General features: G+C 38.6%; 1 protein-coding gene across 14 annotated transcripts in view; it reads left to right on the top strand.

Annotated features, from left to right (window-relative positions):
* MICAL3 (microtubule associated monooxygenase, calponin and LIM domain containing 3) overlaps positions 1-21701 on the top strand; it is a 164261-nt gene that overhangs the window by 67775 nt on the left and 74785 nt on the right. For 8 of the 14 annotated variants that reach the window (XM_075757190.1, XM_075757175.1, XM_075757157.1 and 5 more), the window contains exons 10-21: positions 296-422; positions 837-930; positions 2066-2213; positions 3495-3691; positions 4460-4572; positions 5041-5103; positions 5846-6019; positions 7137-7229; positions 12549-12644; positions 14844-14900; positions 16742-16846; positions 19338-19445. In XM_075757190.1, the coding sequence (XP_075613305.1) occupies positions 296-422; positions 837-930; positions 2066-2213; positions 3495-3691; positions 4460-4572; positions 5041-5103; positions 5846-6019; positions 7137-7229; positions 12549-12644; positions 14844-14900; positions 16742-16846; positions 19338-19445 (1375 nt within the window). Of the gene's footprint in view, positions 1-295; positions 423-836; positions 931-2065; positions 2214-3494; positions 3692-4459; positions 4573-5040; positions 5104-5845; positions 6020-7136; positions 7230-12548; positions 12645-14843; positions 14901-16741; positions 16847-19337; positions 19458-21701 lie in introns of those variants that run through there. The other 6 variants (XM_075757221.1, XM_075757211.1, XM_075757201.1 and 3 more) reach the window with 4 other exon arrangements.

Here is a 21701-nt window from a genome sequence, read left to right as displayed (position 1 = left end):
GCAGCAGTAAGATCTTTCTTGAGCCTTCTGTTCTGCACGCTGGACAAACCCAGTTCCCTTGGCCTCTCCTCACAGGACAAGTGCTGAAGTGGTTAGATTTCTGATCTGTATGTTTATCTCTCCAGGATTGGCTTAGCAGTATTAGTAGTGATGCATGTCTTTTAAAAAACGCAAACAAACAAAAACCCACAAAAAACAAACCACAGAAAATAACAAAACCAAACAAAAAAACCCCAACCCACAAAACAAACCAAAACAACCCTCAAAACTTTCTTTTTAATTTTATTTTTTCAAGGGAAAGCATTTATAGGCTACTGCCTCAGACCACCCCCGAGAATGTGAGTAAAAACTTCAGCCATTACAGCATTGATCCCGCCACCCGATATCCCAATATCAACGTCAACTTCTTGCGGCCACAGCAGGTAACTGGACAAACGGTTCTTCTACATGCTTGCAATCTGCATTGGCTCCCCGTAGGTGAAGTTATGCTAATGTTTTAGGAACAGATACTGACCTGATGTGACAGTTTCAACCTTGCTGTAATGATACGTGAAATCTATACACGTGTGTGTGCACGCACATTTTGTTGGTAATATCTAGTATAGCAGTCTGTCATTGCAATTTGATATCCCCTGAGCAGCAGGAGTCAGCTAGGCTGTTCAGCACTGACTAGCTGTTCTTTGTTGTTCTGGGGTTCTTGGCCTAGAGATTTCTGCTACATAAATGTACTTGTCTTCCTTTTTGTGCATTGGGATGGCTCCTTCTTGTTCTGCTCTTTCTGTATGGATCTTGGATACGTGGCATGTTGGTAATTTTTTTTTTTGGTGTCATTTTAGGTACGCCACTTGTATAATACAGGAGACTTGAAAGACATTCACCTGGAAATAGAGAACTTTGTAAACTCCAGGACACCAAAGCTGACTCGGAATGGTAGGCCTGGCTACTGCTTCATTCCTTTCAGTATTCTGGAGCTGGATCAGTGCAGGACATAGAGCAGCAAGGCTCTAAAGTATTATTTGACCAGTCTCTTTTGGTTTAGAAAAAGTATCCAGCAATTGTTTCATCAATAGCCTGATTTTCCAATTTTTCAAGTTTCAGTTAACATCTACATATATTTTTGTTTGCCTGATTTCCCTTACTTTATAATAGTGTTACATTACTAAGTGTATTTGCTTATGCAAGCGTTTTTTTCACCTCCTTTATCCTATAACAGTGTCCTTACTTAGCGTGCAGAATCCTAGCCTGAATTAATTCTAACAGTAAATTCAGAATTCTTATGAACATAACAGAAGGTAGTTCTTGTGTAGTCTTTCATGGTCATGCTTTCCTTTACTTAACTAAATGAAACTTCACTTTGCTTGCATTATTCTCAAAGTTAGATGCCTTGTGATAAGCATTTCAGTATCTGTCTACTTGTCCTGTACCATGAGGGGTATGTTGAACTTTTCCTTTTGCCCACCTTGCCTTTGGATGCCCAGATAGTGTTTGGGGACTCTCAGAATGGCACTTTGCTGCTAAGCCTCCCTTTCACTGCTGAATAGCTATGGAGTCTTTTGATTTGTTCTTTGGCCTGCAACCACGTCCTTTTAGGCAGTAATCTCATCAGATCTTGCGGTAAGGCAAGTTCAAAACAGGTCAGTGCTTTTAAAAGAAAGCTTTAAAGAGAAAAGAAAAAGTTGCAGAAGTACATTTGTAGTTCTTCCATTAGAAATAGCATATCTGGGCTTTAGAGAGAATTTGTGCTACTGTATATCCTTTTGATAATATTTAAAACAAGTCTTTGTGACTGTTTTATAATCCTGGGGGCTCTTTTACAGGGGCTAAAGTGAAAAGCCTGGCAAGTTATAATTTAGTTACTTTTTAGCAAATTAAAAATCCTTTTTTGGATCTAAAATAGATAGTATTTTCTTAAAAAAAAGGTAAGAATTCTGTTCCGTATTGCTCATTGTGTTTTGCTTGTTGTTTACATGAAGGTTTTATTTGTTGATTCGTGGTTTTTATGTTGGTTTTAGAATTCATGAAAGAGATGATGTACATTTCTACTTAAAAATGTGATTTCTTACAGAGTCTGTAGCTCGCTCTAGTAAATTGCTCAGCTGGTGCCAGAGGCAAACTGATGGATATGCTGGTGTAAATGTGACAGATCTCACAATGTCATGGAAAAGCGGCCTAGCTTTGTGTGCCATTATCCACAGATACCGTCCAGACTTAATGTGAGTAACTGGCTGTTCTGAATAACTGGGAAGAGCAGAACGTTAGTGGTATTTGGAACTAATAGCATGGAGACTGAGGGAATGCATTTGCGACTTACGGAGAAATGGATTGAAATGAATTCAATTAAACTTGATAGAAGCTAACGTATGGTGATTCACCAGCAGAGTGGAAGGTCATAATAGCTTGATGAATATGAAGATAAATGTGTTGTCATTTTCCCTTCTGGATGATTTGACAGAATTAATCTTCAAATTGGTACTGACTGGAAAGCATTATTGACTGACAGGTCTTTTCTCTGTGAAGTTAGTCAGGAGTAGTTCATAGCTTCAGTTAATTTTCTCATGAACGAGTCGCTACGCAGCCCTTTATAAATGTCCTGTTTAACAGTAACTCTTTTTAAAGACTTTTAGGCTGCTCTTTTTACAAGTAGTGACCCACAGTTTAAATTGCTACTGTTTGTGCACTGACAGGCTGATTGGATGCGTGAGGGGGCATCCTCTTACATGATGTATTGGGTAAAACAGTGCTGAGATTCTAGAATAGGAAAACAGTGGCTGGAAGAAGTCAGAGCAGCAGAGATTCTGGTACTTTAATTGAAATCTGAAATGGCTTCAACTTCCAAAAGTGACATTAATAAAAATAAATGCTAGGTCTGTATTTAAAGCCATAATCCAGTGTAAAGCATGCTGAAAAATTACTTAGTTATTCCCTTCCATGTGCACTGAATTACTTCTCTTTTGATGTACTCAGGTTAACCTGAGCTACTCTGTGTAAAAGCTATAGAGCTTGTGGAGAGTTCAAATAGCTATAAAATGGTTTATATAACACTCTACAAGCTATAGCTTTTAAAATAATTTTTATATAGTTCTACAAGTTTTGGAGAAAGCCAGCAGAACTAAAATATGGATCAGTGAATAAAAAAAGAGGACAAAAGTGAAAACTTAATTTAGTTTCAAGCACACAGACGATTTTATGTAGGGGAAAACAGTAGTCTTCCAGCAAAGGAGGAAGTGAAGATATATTTCAAGGGATAATAAAGTTTTTAAGAAGAAAAATATGGGTTTGGAGGAGGAGCAAAAAATGGAGAAAGAATATGTTTGAGCCAAGGCTCACCAAAATTATGTAGCATCAACTCTGCAATATGAAAAGGTTGCTAGCAAATAAATTTGAGATATTTTGGAGGGATGAAAAAAAAAAAAAAAAGGAGATGGATCCCTGAGTTCTTTCAGAGGACTGGTTTCTGCTTGATTTAGTGCATGCTGTCTTTCTGCCCTTTGTAGAGACTTTGATTCTTTGGATGAGCACAATGTGGAGAAGAATAACCAACTGGCCTTTGACATCGCTGAAAAAGAGTTTGGAATATCTCCCATTATGACTGGAAAGGAAATGGCATCTGTTGGAGAGCCAGATAAACTGTCGATGGTGATGTACCTCACACAGTTCTATGAGATGTTCAAAGACACCATCCCCTCTAGTGGTAAGGAGTTTGGGGCTGGTCTGTCAGATTTAAAGACAGCTTCAGAATCAATGTGATGAATGCTTCAGTTATCTTCATGCTTCTTCTGCATAAGATCATACTAGTCACTCACTAACTATACGTTACAAAATGTTTGTCTTGGCTAATGTGAGATGCCTTGCTAGTAGTTTTTTTAGTAGCTAATTTCAAAACACTGGCCAGGTTTTCTAGCTATTTACCATCTGTGAATGGTGGGAGTAACTTTAGGCCAATGAGGAATGAAAGATCTTTGGTTAGAACTGAAAGATGTAATTGCCTAACACAAATCAATACGGCCTACCTTTAAATATTAATAATGTTGTTATAGCTGTTTCTTTATTATTGATGATCTTAATTCAAGTCTATCATTCTGGTGGGGGAAAAAACCCTTGTGTTTAATAGCCTTTTAAAAATATGGTGTGTATCCGGTATTATTTCCAAAACTCTAAACTCTTCTTAAGAATACTGATGATCATAATGCTCTTTAAATATGAAAGTAAATAGAGTAAACAATCACAGTATTTATTCTGGGTAGTTATAAACCCTGAAAGGAGAATTGATCTGGCAAAATGAAAAAGCAGATTAGCTGAGAAAGGTATTCCATTCTGGACATTGCAATCATTTTGTACAGAGAATTTAAGAAAAAAAGTGTTATGTTAAAATCACTGAGTCCTTCAGTTGTGTATTTAAAAATAGCACCACAGAAATAATTTCTTGGCGTTCCCTTGTCCTACCTGGTTTTGCTAACAGATAGTCTGGACCTGAATGCAGAAGAAAAAGCTGCCCTGATTGCCAGTACCAAATCACCCATCTCTTTTCTCAGTAAACTGGGACAAAGCATCTCTCGGAAACGCACTCCAAAGGTAACCACAGTCTTGATAACACTTGTGTCTGTTAGGCAGCTGCCCAAGTCAGCAGTACTAAAAATATATCTGTAAGTGTGTATCTGCTATGTGTTTACAGAAGACCATGTGTTCATCAGCTCTTGGCATGGGACAGTACATGACATTTATAACTGCAGAATTACATCTGTAATATGTACTCTCAATTAGTGGTATATTTCAGTATTAAAATTCTAGCCTTGTGGTAGTATGTGGGGATATACTTTGTGTTGAAACATAACGGGTTGCTCAGTTCCCAATTACTTGTAAGTGTTAAAGAATGTCCGATTTGAAGGTAAGAATCCTCTTAAATGGAGAATGACCCCAGAGAATTAATCAATTGTGTTGTAAAGCTTATTTAAGTGTACTGATGACATTCATCTCAGGCCAGAAAAGTATGAGAATCCTTATCTCTGGGGGTTTTTTTTCCCCTCCTCCTTCCATTTTCAGGACAAAAAAGAAAAGGAACTGGATGGTGCAGGAAAGAGGAGAAAAACCAGCCAATCCGAGGATGTAAGTATTACAGTGAGGAAGGTGTCAGGGAGGAAAACACGGTAGGTTCCTTGCTTCCACTTCAGTCCTTTCATTTTCTATATCCAGACAGGGTTTATATAAGATATTCTTTAAGGTAAAATTAATTATTCTTCAGAGGTCATGTGTAGTCTTAGTTATTTATAGTGCAAATATTTTACTGATGCTTATGAAAGAATAGCACACAACAAATGAAATGTTGCAGTTCCCCCATATTCTATTTTTACTGCAATTTACTTTGGTTTGATGAGGACACCAAGAATAAAACTTTCATTTAGTAAAGTCATGCAGTATAGTCAGAATTTTCATTCCTCTTTAAATTTTAGCCTTGGTTAGTGCAAAAAGCATTTTTCTAGTATGCCTCATGAGGCAATTCTTCACTTGAAATGTTTATAGCCATATAGGTACAAGTGAGTTAAAATTTAGTGCTTTGAGTTTTCAGTGAAGGTTTGAAGATAGGCCTTTGCGTTGTGTCAGTGGATTCATTGGAGTGTTTCAACTGTGGTCTTTTTGGTAGGCAACTGTATCAAATAAGATTGAAAAGATAAGTAAAATTTAGCAGAACTTTTGATGACATGCCAAAGGAAATGAAAATGTGAGCTTTCAAGTGCAGGCTAATAGATTCGTTTTCTAGAGAGTTACAAAATTTTATCACAGCAAAGGAGTAGAGAGTAAAAGGTGATCTGGTTGCATCTTGTTAAATATTGATGTTGCTGATTGTTAGGAGGACATCCCACGAAGCTACAGAGAAGAAAGGCCCACACTGGTGAGCGCCCTGACAGAGAGAAGAATTGATGCTGCCATTGGGAATCAGAACAAAGTCAAGTCTATGGCAACCCAGTTACTGGCCAAGTTTGAGGAGAATGCACCAGTGCAGTCCTCAAGCTTACGAAGACAGGTAGGAAATGGATAATAAATCCCTCTATTTTGGAATCATGGAGAAAAATCGTGAATAGTAACATGTGTTCCTTGAGAAGGGATGCTAGCGGTGCTTTTCTACTTCAAAGTGTCTCCTGGGGAGGAGTGAAGCTTACTCAAAAGAGAAAAAATTTAAATTTAGGAGTATGGGATAGAGAAGAACTTCCTAATAGAAATCCATTTCCCTGCTATTGCCCATATTATGTTATATAATCTTTTTCAAAAACATCTTACCAGCAATTAGGTTTCTTTTACAACTACTATTGCTGTTGAAAAGCTTTCCAGGAATATCCTATTTCTAATGTTTAAGAACTATTATTTAACTTCTGATTTGAACTTTTTCATGCCAGGTTACATCTTTTTGTTCTTGTGAACTGTGATTAAGTTTTGTTATATGTGTGTAAGAGCAGCAGATAAATGCCCAGGAGTTTCTTTGCAATCAGGATATTTGTGTCATTCCAAGTGAGGCTTCCTGATGGCTGCTGATTATTCAGCATGGTATCTGAACTACTGCAACTGCAGGGTAATTGTCTTTGAAGTTAGACTGAGTCACTTCAAGCTACTGCTAGCAGTGCAATGTCAGCAGTATAAGGCTCAGTAGGTTTAAGCGCCTGAGTTCTTGCTCTGCCACATAGTCTGTCTTCATAGCTTGTGTCCAAGCTCTGTGCTGCCATGGCCAGATTGTGAGTGGGACCTGACCTACTAGCTACTTTAAAGCTAGGTCAAGTATGTTTGTGCTACACTGCACAGCAGTGTTAGTACTGTAACATATTCTCAAAATGGTGAGGTTTATCCCACTCGTTACCAATCAAATGTTTCCTCAGCCACTATATATTGGCTGGAATAACCAGGCTGATTTGAAGGAACAATGAACATAAAGGGAAGGTCCAAAAACTTACGTAGTTTTCCATTTTTGGATTATTTTCCCTTTTTATATTTTACTTGCTAAATGAATTCTCCCGTACCCTATTTTTTTTTTTCTTAAATGTTTGCCTGTCTTATTCTGTATCCCATTCCTTTGGCTTTCTTTGAGTTTCCTTTACTATTTTATCTTTCCTCCTTGGTCCCAACCCACTTCCCCTACAACCTGCATGCAGCAACCTGTCCTGCCTTATCAAGAACGTGTTCACAACCAACCATCCAGCAGACGAGAGCAGGGCCGTCTTGCTCCCATACCCCAGTGGAAACAGGTAAAGAAACTGATTATGAATACAATGCATTGCCTGCACCCAACACCAGCTATTGCTGTTCTGTTTTTAAAACTTTTCTAGCATCTTGTATGAGTCCATTATTTTAAATATTTTAACTTTTAATGAATAAAATCCACATCTGCCTTTGGTAATGATGCATGGTTTAATGTTTCAAAAGGACTTAATCAAATTTCCTCTGCCCTCTTATGCGAGTTTCAACTTCTCAGGATTTCAGTGGATGTTTTAGCAGAAACCTTGCCTACAGATGCAGCCTAGTGTTGACATTTTATCACCTGGAGTATTTTGAGATTTTTCTGTTAGAAAAAAATAGAAAATACATAGCAATTATTGCAATCAATGAGGTTAAAGGTGTCATGCCATATATGATATTAAAGCTCTTCCTCGGTATAAATAGTAAAATCGGTTGTCAGTTTTGCTATTCACATGTGAAATCTTACATGTTCTGCAGTTACAGGAGGCTTTACTGTGGTTTCCTTTTCTCTATGACAAACTTAGCTATCCTTGCCAACTTGTCACATTCATTGCATTGCAGATTTCTGTATTATTGTGAATTAAGTAAATTTTAGATTTTATGCCACAGAGTGAATCAGAATAGGGATCAACAGCAGAAAAATGAACAGGTATCAAATTTTATTTTTTCTCGTGTGTTTTGGCCTAGTGTCATTACCGGTGTTTTTCTTTCAGCAGTGCCCTTTCAAAAGCAAGGCTTGTGACAATCTTTTCAGGCACACAGGGATACTTACCTCACTGGTTTTGTCTGCTTCCACTGTTTCCCTGTGCAAATAACCTCCTCATATTTCTGAGAGTGCTGAGATACATTTTTCTGGTAGCCATAATTTGGAGAAACATCTGCTTCTTTCTGGTTGCAGTTTAATCAGAGCATACTTTGGAGTCAAGAAGTTTGGAGATTCAGTTCTGTGTGTTTATGGATTCATGATGAACTTCATGTTCAAGGCATTCAACACAATTAGTGCTGCATGTCATGACCAGTGCCATAATCTAGAAAATTTCTCTCCAAGAAAGAAGACCGAAACCAGAGGAATTGTTGCCAGTAGGACTGTCAAGAGAGTCTTAAAAATATGTCAACGTTATGTTTAGGTTTCCTGACTCAGTGTTTTTTCTTCTACATTCTGTCTCATCAAAATCATCTTTATAGGCTAATGAGCACTTTCAGGTGGATACACATCATCCCAGCAAATTTCCCAGGTAAAGGGGGAGCAAAGAACTGATGCAGAAGAACAGAATATGGCTGTACAATATTAAGTCAGTTGATGACCACTGCTTGTGTTACCACACAAAAAAAGGAAGACACCAATGCAGTCCACTTTATCTCAGTTCAGAAGGATGAAGATTTGTGTTTTAGCACTTGGAGAAGATCACATCTCTGCAGCCTTGAGATTTGTATTTGAAACTGCTATTGAAACTTTATGAAGGCTTTATAATTAAGCCTTTACAGTCAAACACAGAAGTTCTTGTTGTCATCTTTTTGTAATTGATCAAAAAAAGGACAAACTTTCGTTTCCTGCTTTTATGATGAGGAATTTCTCCTCATCAGAGAGCAGTTTGTTGTTGTTTTTGTTCGCACTACACAATTAAAAAAAAAAATCCTTCTGGTCTCCCTCAACATTGATAGCATCTCCATATGGGCAGCAATGTAGGGGAGATCTTTGAAAATTTTTCTGTGCAATTGTACTTCCATAGGACTTATGTTGCTTTATTCAACACTGACATTGATTGCCTTTTGCGAATGATCTCCGTCTCAGGATTGTAGCTGTTGATGATCTTTCCTTGATAGGCTTTACTGCATCAACAGAAGATAGTTGGTTCTTAGGTCCAGGTTTCATGCTGGATTTTACAGTGCTTTTCATCTGACAATTGAAATGGAGAAGAAACTGGGTCTCAAGGATGCAAAAATCTACAGGATACCATAGGATCAAAGAAACAGTTGATATGGTCCCTATTCCAAAGGTTCCTTATTACCTGGCTGGGGAAGTGAAGAGCATCAGCTGTCTTTGTTCAAAAGCCATGGGAGTATATAGAATCATTTATTCTCAACTGATCGGAGATCAGCTGAGGCAGGAAGCCATCCACTGAGCCAAGCAGCCAGCTTTGCCAAGCTTGGACAGAAATCCATCCTGCATGAAGCTGTTGCTGAAGCAGTGTTTCAGCTGGCTGCTGGGGTTCCCAATTCTGATTGCTTAGGCACGCAGAATCTGATAGCGGTGAGACTGTGTGTTACTACAGTCCCGAAATGGCTTTCTACTGTCACTCTGGGTGCTCCAGCTACAAAACTATTTCCCGGGCTACAGATTATCAACGGTGGAGTTGGTGTGGAGTACTAGTACATGTTACTGGAAATACTGCAAAGGATTAGTATTGCTCCTGACAAGCTCTTTAGGAAGGATATATGTTTACTGGAAAGAGCTGTTCATGAAGAAAGGGTTTCTTGTTTGGTTCAAGTGTGAGAGTTTGAGCAGAAACTTCTGTCAGTGACTGCATATAAGATATATAGCAAAAAACTTCTACTGAAGAGTCCTTGGAAGAGGAGCAAAGCAGTTCCTAAGGGGACAAAGTGGTGACATGTTATTAAGGGAAACCGCAAGTTGTCTAATGTTCTCCCCAGTATGCAGAATGAAGTTGAGGTCCTCAGGGGTCTTTGGGAGAAGGAAAGTTTTACGTCTTGTGTTTGATAGGCTTGGTCCTGCATCTTGGAAACTGCATGGAAGAGGAAAGTATACTGCAAAAGCATGAGAGTGATTGCAGGGGAGAAACCACATGGTTGCAAAGGATGTCGTCTGGGTTGGACCCCCAGTTTTGATGGAAAATTTACATCTTCCTTGGGCTATTGCCTGCCAGTGTCTGTCAGATGGACTTCTTTAGCTGTACTTGCTTATCAGTTTAAGGCTGGAATCTTGCTTTGCAAGATTTTAATTTTAATCTTTGTTAAGAGTTACAAGGCCAACATTTCCATGAGTTCATAAGGCAGACTGTGTCTGTTGTACAAGCGGGGTAGAGGTGGCTTGCTAAGACAGGATTCCTAGAAAGAGTGAAATCTTGGCAGAACCTGTTCTGAAGCAGTTTTTACTTTCATCGCAAGACCTGTAATGCTATCTCTGTTGGAAGGGGAAAACCTTCAAAAAATCAAGCAGGTTAAAAACCTCACCAGTCTGCTGCTCACAGCATCCTGTGTGATCTGGTGAATTGGATCATAAAGTTTGCTTTATGGAGCTACACTTTGACAATGTTGATCTGTGTTGTCAAAATTGGGTTTGTGCTTTTATGAGCACCTCAGCAGCAGCTAGTGACGCATAAAGATATGTGTGTGTGCACAGTGGAAATGTGTGGATATTTTTTATGTGATGGTAATATCTCCTAAAAAAACTGGATTGTGTTTCATGGTGTGGTGGTGAATCTCCTCAAAGGAATACCTAATTGTATAAAAACATCTTCCATGGTGTGTTCTATTGCTTTCCAAGCCATTTTATCTGGTTTTGGGAAAAAGCATCTCATCAGGGATCATGGAGCCATTGAAAAGCCATGTGGTCTATCCTGAAGAGGATCTGACTGTTTGGGTATGGTATGGTGAACGAGCATTTTAAACTGAATTTTGTCCTGGCTTTCTAGACTCTTGGGTTATGGCCTTCAGCAGTTTTCTGCTATAGTTTCATAGGTTTCCAAACAGCAACAAGGTATGTGTGTAATACATAAGCTTAAATCACTGATGTGTGCAAAGATGCTTGTAAGATGGAGATCACATGTCTTTTGGTGCACATGTTTTTTGCCTCTGAAGGTCTGATGCTTGTTCTTTTGAGATGGTCTCCTGAAGTGTGATAAAGGTGTGGCAGTACAAACTCTTTTCAGTAATTCTGTTGGTTTTTGAAGATACACAATGAGATGCACCGAGATGACCACAGTCAGTAGGAGCTGAAATCTTAACAGAAGAGAACTTACAACGCCAATGATTTCTGCAGATACTGTTTTTCTTACTTAATTTCTTACTTAAATCTGTTGATATATCTTTCTTCTTTCCAATCTTTATCTTTGCATGCTCAGAAATGCATCCTACTGGAGGACTGAACATGTACTTCATATACCTATACAACGTTATATTCTGAGATCTGCCATGGAAAAATACACAAGTTTGTGAAAATGTTGAATTTTGGAAGGCAAACTCGGCCATGGTCAGATGAAAGTCCAGGAACAGCTGTAGTGGTTGAAAACATTATCACTCTTTCAGCTAGAAATTAGTGGCTTCCTAGCTGAGCCTTTTGGAACAGCATATAAATGTTCCTCATCCACTTCACCACAGAGTCATGTGCTTTAGTTTAAGCTGCTTGTAGCATCTGTTTGAATTAGAAGAGTTGATTACCACCCACCCCCCCAAAAGGGAAGAGAACACCCAAACAGATGTTAGTGCCAGCTCAGCTGTAAGGGCAGTAAGGAACATCTGTAATATCTGTAAACAGCATGCTGTTTCTTTGGAGGCTATCTAACAGTGGCTTTGGATACCCAGCAGTGTTTTCTGCAGTGCAACAATTTCCATATATGCTCTGGTGAGAACTCAAAAAATCAGACAGAAGATGCATTAATAATCAAAAAGTGGTGGAGAAGAGACTGTACATAGTAAAGAGGTACAGAATTAGAAAGGCATGTTTTCTGGCATATTAAAATGAGACATATATGTGCATTGTGTAATATTCAGACTATTAGATATGGCTACATTTTAGCTATGAAACAGCTGTGTTTCTGTTCCAGTAGAATGGTATAGTACAGTTTAACTTCCTTGAGATGGTTTACTATCTGTAAGTTAAAGAGGAGGGATCTAAAGCTGAGAACAGAACACTGTGACTTGAGTTGTATTCCTAATGAACTGCCAGCAAGACTATAATTAGGTCAACAGGATGGATATCTTTAAACGTTGCAAGGCACAGCAATAAGTAATTTTTCATGAAGCAGAGAGAGCAGTCTAGCTGTGCTATGGAAAGATCCAAGTTGTACCTTTCACTGATTGTAAGACCTTGAGTCAGAAACTCAACTGATGATTGATAGAAGTACATGTTGGCTGCCCCTAGAAGTATCTGTCAAATGGACACGTGATCATTTGGCTATGGGTGAAAAACTTCGGTCTTTCAGCTTCAGATAAAATGTGGCTTTAGGTCATTCATGAGAGGTGTGAGCTTAGGATCATGGTCTCTCAGTTCATGTGTTCTGGCCTGTCTCACCAAAGCCAATGGTAATGTTATCTCTTCTCTACCATTACTGTGATTTTTTTTTTTTCTTTTTCTGTTTTAAAAAAAGCTGAGGAGTAAGGAACGTTCTCGGACCTGCCCCAAAAAAGTCATCATGCTCTCTTCTTCCACTCCACCTTCCTCTCCACCGTATCCCAGGCAGCAGGTGATTCCCTCTGCATGCTCTGTCCCTCTCTCTTCATTACTGCTTGTACAAGTGACTAGATCAGTTACTGGATATCCCATTTACAAATACATTTCCAATTTTCTTTTTTTATGTGGTGATCGGGTTTTTTCAACCTCTTAGATTAGAAACACAGGTTGGTGTTAGCTCACCAGAAGTATGATTACGATGATTGTCTAATGCACTGGAGACTCTGAGATTTTACTGTAAGGTAATTTGTAATCACAATAGCCTTTTCCAGTTTTGAGTTGCAGCAAAATAGAAATTAAATGTTTGGAGTAGTGCAGGGAAAGAAAATATAACTTTTCTCCATCTCTACTCTTCATTTAAACAAGTGTGAATGAGTATTTGCCCTAGTATTCATTTTCAGGAATTAGATGAATCTTTCAGGATTACTTGTATGAAGTGCTTTTTTAGAGTGTTGTAGTGGCACGCACACATTCAGTGTGGTTTTTCTGTTTCCACCACAGCCAAGCCTTTGTCTCACAAGAGTTTGTGTTCAGTCTGTGCGAGTTTGAATTTGGAGCAGAGTGCGCTGTTCTGAACAGAGTATAAATGTGCATCCAGGTGTTTGTGCATGTGTTTGTTGTCCTTCTAGTTAAACATCACCTGAAATTCTTTAATATTTGTATCTTGTTGTACATAGTCATCGTGCTTCTTCAGTTGTGTCTTTTTTAAATTTCTGTTTCATTTTCCTACTGCAGTAATAAATTCCACTCCTCCCTGATAAATCCTGAGCTAACCTTGAGGTGATAAAAAAGCAGCTGCAGTTCCATAGACCTCCCATAACTTTAAACAGGAATTGTACAAATAAATTTCCCCAGAGGTGGAAAATGTTTCTTTGCTGAACACTTGTAGGCCTATAAACTCTGTAAAGGCATGTTACCTTTTAGCAGAATAAACAAGACTTATTCTTGGACATAAAGTTTGACCTGCCTTATTGCTGTGATTTCTGAGAGTTTTTTAATATGATACATTTAATCTGGTCTAATTATCATCAGCCTCTGGAGCACACATTCTCCACTGCTTTTCTGGTGTCTGTATCTGCAAGATAGGTCAGGTCTGCTTACTGATCCGATTTAAAATTGTCCTAACAAAAAAGTGATTAGTTTTCTGGCATGGTGCAAGAAAGGGTACAGGAATGGACATCTAGGTAGAATGGGTGGGCAAAGCCCTTTTCATTAGCAAAACCTGCATTTAAACTGAATTGAGTGTAATATTATCAGACGATGTGATAGCTAGCTGCCTTCCTCATGTCAACATTCTTTGAAAATTTTGACAAATACATTTTATGAGAGAAGAAAGGTTTTCCCCAAGCTCGCAGATAGAGAAACTAAGGTAGTTAAATGCTGAGTTTTACTTTTTACTCTATGGCATGGGATTCATTTTCCGTATAGAGAAATTGGCTTTCAGCTACTAAGGACCCCGTAGTTGTGTATTTTCCCTCCCTAGCTTCCCAAGTGTGTGTTTGTCCTCTGTCCTTTTGGTTGCCTAGTTCAGCCATGAGAGCCAACTGCTGGTAGGTCCAAGTGTACTTTGACCATTTTCTACATCGTGTCCTGTAGGAAACTTTTTTTTTGCATGTCTTTTTGCTCAGATAAATAATAAAAAAAATATATTTTGACTTCCCCCTTTTAACTCTGAGGAATTTTTATCCCCTGTGCTACAGAACTGATCTGTTAGACTCAATTGAGAGGTGTCTGCTTTTGGAGATATTCTCTTTTCCTTAGGAATGATTTCTTTTCCTGAAATTGTCTTGGCCCAGGCCTCATAACGAGTCAGATGGATCTATGTCCTTGTTACTCTGATGTCTTTTAAAACCTGTACTTCTGCACTTCTAATGCATTCATTTTGCCACTTCTTTTAAACTTTCCATTCCTTCCTTTCATCTAACATCACAGTATGAGTTGTATTGAGTGTCTTACTATCTTTATTGTACTAATTTCATTACATTGGGGCACTGTATTGTGGTTTACTGACCTAATATGGATATATACGGACTGTTTTCTAAAATTTTCCCTACAGGATCCAAATTACTACTGCCAGTTTTAGAATATGCTTCTTAATAATCTGTTCTGCTGTCATTATGGCCTCTTTTCTGCCTGCATTGTAAGAAAAAACAGTTATTTGACTGGGAAGTTGGTCTGTGGTTGTTGTTAAGCTCATAATTTTTGCCTGCAGAGAAACAGGGAGCCTGGTGCTGACTATCCTGGGGAGCAGAGTCCCAGACAGGAAAGGGTAAAGAGCATGAACAAATGGCATGGATGCTGATGACACAAGGCTGTGGTGTATATGTGTAATATGGAGAGCAAATATACTGGGTAGTGAAACACACTTATCCTAATACTGCTGTTAACACGCTGGAACTGCTGAGAGCCAATTAGGAGTGATTATTTCTGTGTGATACCCACGTAAATGCATAACAAACCTTCATCAACAGTTTGCTGTATGATTTGGGTTTTTTTTTGCTTTAGATCTAGCACTTAAGCTCTTCCCATTCTTCTTTTTCTCTTACACCTCTTTATTGAAGTATGCTGTGGCTGTAGCAGAACAAGAAGAGTTATGTTTTGTGCTAATTCATGCAAACATGGTTGCATTGTTTCCACTGCTTGCTTTCTGGATGGTTAAACAACTGGCATTCCATCCTGCCTCCTACAGGCCAAAGTAAAAGGAAAAATGATGAGGCATTATTTAGCATAGAGACTTTGAATTCTTCTTAACAAGGAAATATTCAACGGTCTGTCTGAATGGCTCAGTATTATACAGAAGCATGGGAAAAGAGAAGATAGGCACTCAGAAGAATTGGTTGATTTGAATTCATATTGACAAATTAATTGACATTCCAGTAAAGGCTTTGAATGAAGTCATAAATGGTAGCCAGCTATGAAACTGTTGTAACTTTCAGCATGTATTCTAACAGAAGACTCTTGCAGGCCAAATGTTTTCTGACAAGCAGTAGAAAATGAATAAGCATGTGTCTGCAGTGGCACAGAAGCCCACAGCTTTATAATAGCCCCTAGTTTTAGTGAAAATGATCTAATAGGAAGGAGTAGGTGGAACTGAAAGCAGCTGAAAGTAGGGAGTATTATTATGCATCTGAATGGGAAAAGTCTTTCTCGTAAATTGGGTGTGAACCTACTTTTATGTTCTGCTTTGGCAGACAGTGGTACGTAGCAGCACCCTGGCATTCTCGACAGATCAAACCTGAGGTTTCTTCATGCACATGTTTGTGGTTCCTGGTCCATTTACTTTTGAACTCTACAAACAAATTAGCTGAAGACCGTGTGGTATTATAGTGATACTCTTGTCCTGTACAGCAGGCCACAAGCCAGGTCTCTTTTCCATGTCACTAAGTACACCACACAACAGTCTAAGATTGATATGAAAGACCAGAATAGGAGAGGTGTCAGATATTGTGCCTGGGATATGTTGATATGACAGTGCGGTAAGAACAAGTAGGGCAGTGAAGTTGCAGAAGTAAAACTGGCAACTTCTGTGACAGTTTGATTTTGCTGTGCTTTGTTTCAGCCAGCCAGTCTCATTAAATGTCCTCTCTTTGGTAAGTACAGCATTCACTTGTCATATGCCAGTGGATACAAACTAATTCTTCATGAGAACTGAAGTACATGACCCTAAAAAAAAAATGTTTCTGTGCACAAAATCTGAGAAACACAAGTATGTGCAGGTTTAGATATGTAAAGGAAATCCTTGAGAACTATGGTGAAATAAGTTGGCAGATAAGCTCCTTTGTGCATGATGAAGCCACTTTTTTTTTTTTTTTTCCTTTTCTTTTGATGGTAATGCCAGAGAGAGAGGCCCCACGCTTGTTTGGTTTTGGCTGCAGCAGTTCTAGGTAGGAGAGCTGTGAATAACAACTAATTCAATTGTTTTTTCTTGGCCTTGAGGGTCAAAACTTAGCACTTTCCATTTACTGGAAATAAAACCAGTCTTTACATGGGAGCTTCTCTTACTGTTCTGCATGTGAATTTCATACCTCTTGTCTGGCATTTCTGTGTCTATTCCTTTTGGGGCTTTTTTTGCTGGTTTGTTTACTTCCTCCCTCCTTCCTCATCTCACAGAGATCTCCTCATTTATTTTCTGATGACCAAGTGCCTGAGAATGTTGAGCAAAGGGCATGTCAGCTGGCTGCCCTCCTGGAGTCCAGACCTGCCGTGAGGCATCAGGTGACTACAGCCCTGCCTATCTGGTGTCTTGTATCAGTGCGGGATTCTGGGTACTTGTGAAATCTGGGGTCAGAGGGATGGAAAAAGTCACCAAAATACGATGACCATTGCTGTACAGTCATGTGGTTAAGAAAACATGGTCAAGTCTATTTTGTGTAGTATTTTTATCCTACTTGCCAGTTCTTAACTGTCTCCTTGTTTGACAAATGACAATGTTTCTGTTTCTCAAAACACAATATAAACAATACGGTAAAAAACAGCCTCCAAGCTTCAGAGTACATGCTGAAAAACAGCTGCACTCCTGATCAAATCATCTCACAGTGGTCATTTACCAGTCAGTTGCTCACAAATTTTACTTGCTTCTGGAAGCAAGAATATTCACATTTTCCAAGCATAATTCCTGGCTCTGAAGTACTACTTTTGTGTCCATACTTCCTGTATACTTATTTCCAACGGTAGGGTTGGCAGCTTGTGCAGATTTACTTTGATTCCAGTGTACACTTTTGTTTTGGTTTGCTTTTGTGCTGAATTTTCTCTCCAGCGTGTCATCTCTGGCATATGCAAGCATGCCAGTTTGAACAGTGGTTTCTTTAGTTTCTAGTTGCTTGGCCTTATTTCTGTTTTCAGTTATCTTCAACAGCATTTGGCAAACTGGAGAGGGCTTTTGGAAAACACCATCTACATAAGTGATTTTTTTTCATAACATTGTTTTGAGTTAACCATCCAAAATCAAGCCCTCTTCTTAGGCTGGAATATAAATAGTCCCAGAACTTTTGCTGGTGGGCATGTCAAAATGAAATTCATAACATTTAGGTCACTTTCCATTGCTGTTCTTTTGGGGATACTGTCTTTGCTGATAATTAAACTCAGTGAAGCTGTTTTTGTGGAAAGAAGAGCGAATCTTTGGCTGAATTTGAGGTAGAATTTGGGGATGTAGAAAGAACCATGAAAGACTGGGTAAGAAGTCCAGTTTAAACATGTTAACATCCATTTGTTAATGGGTGACACAACTGACCATCTTGGGCATGATCCAAGGACAGCATGCTCATGCACATTTCCTTACTCAGTTGAAATGATACCAGACCGAAACATTTTGGTCCTACCTTTTGTGTTGCTCTCTAGCACTTTTAAGCTCATTTTGAGGGTGGAAAAGATTAACAGCATTACAACGCTAAGTTAGAAATTATTTTTGTAACTATCAAATTTCTGTATAGTGCAGAATTAAGGAAGAGAGAAAATACAGGGGAGATAGAGAACACAAAGTAGAGGAAAAGATAAAGTAGGTAGGGCAGAGGGGAAGAGGAGGAAACAGATGTTGCAACACTGCAGGCAATGATAGATTATAGTGTGGGATTTAAGGGAAGAAAACAAGAAAAATAGAGTAGTAAGAGAAAGGAAGTAATTTTCAGAAAAGAAATTTGATTAAATGTTGATCTTCAGTATAAAAATTCGGTGTATAAAGTAAACAGTTATATTTCTTTAAATTGGGATAATTGTGAAAGCCAAGCTATTTTGCATTTTGTCTGGTAGATATAATCTTGAGGCTGGGCCATTCTAAGTGGCTAGAAATAGCTATTTTCGTGGGTCATGCAGCTACACAACATCTATTTTTCCTTTTTATAATGGAAACTATAATTTTCTTGTAAAAGAGGGACAAGTATTTGAAATTTGTGTAATTTTTCTTTCCAGATTATAATTTCTAGGAATGCACAGTTTTCTACCAGCGCTATTTGTCTGGTACTTCCAGCTATTGGGGTTTTTCCTATTTATGTGGAGTTTTTCTTGGGAGATAGGCATAATGAGCCATCAAGATAATGAGACGGGTATGTTGGAAGACTAAATTTTGGGTCCTCCTGTGAGGAAACAGCTTCAGAAGGATGCAGATTCTCAGTTTGGGTTTTATTGTTTGCCATTCGATAAGCAAGAACAGCAGATTGTGTTTTATTGTTTCATTCTTCTTAGTGTGATGTTTCCAATCTGCTTACAGTAAATTTTAGGTTGGAAATTTTCTGCTAATTACTGGCAATGCGTACAAGTTAATTTCTTTCTCTTCCATCCCCAAGGAGAGCGAGCTTTTGGTTTATATAGTTAAAATATAGAAAAGGTCTCACATGGCCTGAAATACAATCTTAGTGCCTTGGGCCAGTAATATAGAACAACGGGAGATACAGGAGATTGTTTCGGGATCTTTGCCAGTGGCTTAGTTGGTTGGGTTACAGGAGGTTGGACATCTGTGGAAGTAGGTAACTGCTTCCAAATAGTCCTAAATAACTTAAAACCTAATAAAGAGTAAATTAAGAATAACTTAGTCTGTCTCACTAGGGAGAAAGTGAAGATATGCTGGACATTTTTCTCCAAGCTTTCTTACAAGAGTCTTTAAGAAAATTTTTTTGATGGTGGGCAGAAGGGTCTGAGGTTTTTTATTTTATTTTCTCCTATCTTCCCTCTGTAGCCATGTATGATTGTTTTGATTTTTATTTTATTTTTTTAGCCTGAGACTGAACCGTCTCGCCGATTCTTTGTTGACCAGTGGGAGCTCTCCCTTAGCCTCCGTTCCTCTAATCGCCCTTCTTCACCTTCATCTGACTCTCTTCGACAGGTAGCATTAGCCTGAGCATTGCAAGGTGCACTCAGCTGTGTTCGCTTGCTGCGCCCCGGTCCCACCAGCCAAGGACACACCACAAGAGATGGCTAGGCTCACAGTGCTTCACCTGCAGAATGCAACGTCTGTGCATATTCATGCAGAAATGAGAAGCCAGAGGCAAACTGTAGCATAGCTGGGTTATTGTCAGCAATTTGAAACTAAATATATTTAACATTTGGTGTGAATGAAAAGCTTGTGGTACATCTGACTCTCAAATCAGTCTTTTTGAGCACTGATAGTCCTTCTAGCTTTGCAGTAAAGCTTTCTTGTTTTGCTTGCTGCTTTTGTTGAGATCTTGAGCCAAACTACAGAATGAATTTGTGCATATATGCTTAATGGATCATGTGAAATAAAAAATACTTTAGCTTTCTGAAAAATCAATGAGAATTTGAACTAGTTGCAGCTGTCATACATAAACATCAGGAACTTGATTTGACCTAAGCTGAAGTGGGTTCTTTGCTCTTGACAATGTTGCAGAACATTGTCTATCTTGAAGGCTTTTGCCTGTGGGAAGAAAGATAAAATGCTTCATTTAAGGTCCAGTATTAGGCCAGATGTGCTGTATAGGAAAAAAAGCAAAACAAATGAGAAATATAGAACCCCAAATAAAAAATTCAGCAACTAAATTTCCCACACCAAATAGTCCAAGGTATTGTGAGTTAAGATTAGTGTAATCACTTTTTAAGCATGGAACTTCATATGTGCTGGTATAAATTTAAAGATCCTGAAGCATCTGCAGTTAAGGTTGGATGAAAGTTTCAAATCAAAACTTGTTCAGTGGAAACCTGGTTCAGCTAAAAGAAATTTTTTCCCGTGGAAAACCTTGAACTATCTTTTAAGAAAACTTAAAAAGTCTCAAAGGTTTCTGGTCTTTTAGAGGAAAGTGGAAAACTGTAGGCCAAATTATTGTGGTTGCCAGTTAAAGATCAATGTTGAATGAAAGGAAGAAAATTCTTCCCGTGGGCACCATTTTAAACGTAATATTTGACAAGATATGATGTATGACATTGAAAGGCAATTCTGCACGTGTGTGCACACGTTAGCTGAGGAAGAATATGGAATCTGGAAAATCTTGAAAGACACATCATGTTATTTCTTGCATAAATAAATACTGCGAGTGCTCTGTATTTTTGGAGTGGAATCAGTAGACAGGTGAAAGTTCTTTCTGGGTAGAAATAAGCCCTCATTACTGCAGTGGCACAGAGCTTAAGGAATTAGGACTTCAGTGGTAGCAGTGGTAACCTCTAATGGCCGAGCACTCCATTTTCAAAAACTTTTTCCCCAAAGTACCACCCATTCTGTGGTGAATTTCAGTTTTTGTGATGCTTCCTGCTGTTCTCATGTCTGAACATGTGAAGGTCTTAAACATTGCTAAAAGGCTAATAACCACACGTATGAAATTTATGCTGTTTTATTAGTTGTGGGAAATAACTAGTGTACTTCAAACAAGTTTATGAGTAAAGGGGGTTTTGAGTTGCAGCTTTAGTCCTTTTATTCACAATACTGTTATCCTTGGTATTTTACACTTGCCAGAAGCTGGAGTGTGTTGCTGATGATCCTTCATTTGCTGAGGAAACTCCAGCTAGAAACATTCAAAATGCTTCTTAGTCTGGAAAAGGAAAATTGCTTGGCATGCTCCTTGCTGCTCTCAGTCAAATACATGGTGTTTGCAGTGTGATTGAACTAACAGGGATGTGATCACATAATTTTCTTAACCATGTAGTTATTGCCAACAGTTCTAAGTATTTCCTGTGGAAAACACTTCCGCTCCGCTCCTGCAGTGACTGAACTTGGCTTGCAAACACTCATATTGTACCATTTAAGGTAACAGCAAACCTGCCTAAATTTCTCAGAATACTGGAGGGTTTTTAGATACCCAGTTATGGAGTCAGTCAATACCCATGATGGAGAAAAGCCTAGTCATGAAGCAGTGTTCACAGTTGAACAAGTATATGTTCCAGATGTGTGCAGGTATGGCTTTAAAGCATTGGATGAGGCTCTTGCATCTTTTTTCATATAAACCTCTCTATTTTTAGCATGGGAAGAATTCATATTTTTGAATCGCTGTGAGTTCCTTAGTTAAGGATATCTCCTGGCTCTGAATGCTCTGTAAATGAATTCTTTCCAGTTGCTAAGCATATAAATATGCTGCTGTGATCAGCATGTTGCATTAGACTAACATGTCTTCTAAAAGGTCTTTGTTTCTCATGC

The sequence above is a fragment of the Balearica regulorum genome, chromosome 1, assembly GCF_011004875.1.
Source record: "Balearica regulorum gibbericeps isolate bBalReg1 chromosome 1, bBalReg1.pri, whole genome shotgun sequence".
Lineage (NCBI taxonomy): Eukaryota > Metazoa > Chordata > Aves > Gruiformes > Gruidae > Balearica > Balearica regulorum.
Note: the sequence above shows the minus strand (reverse complement) of the source record. Positions and strands in the feature narration are given on the sequence as shown.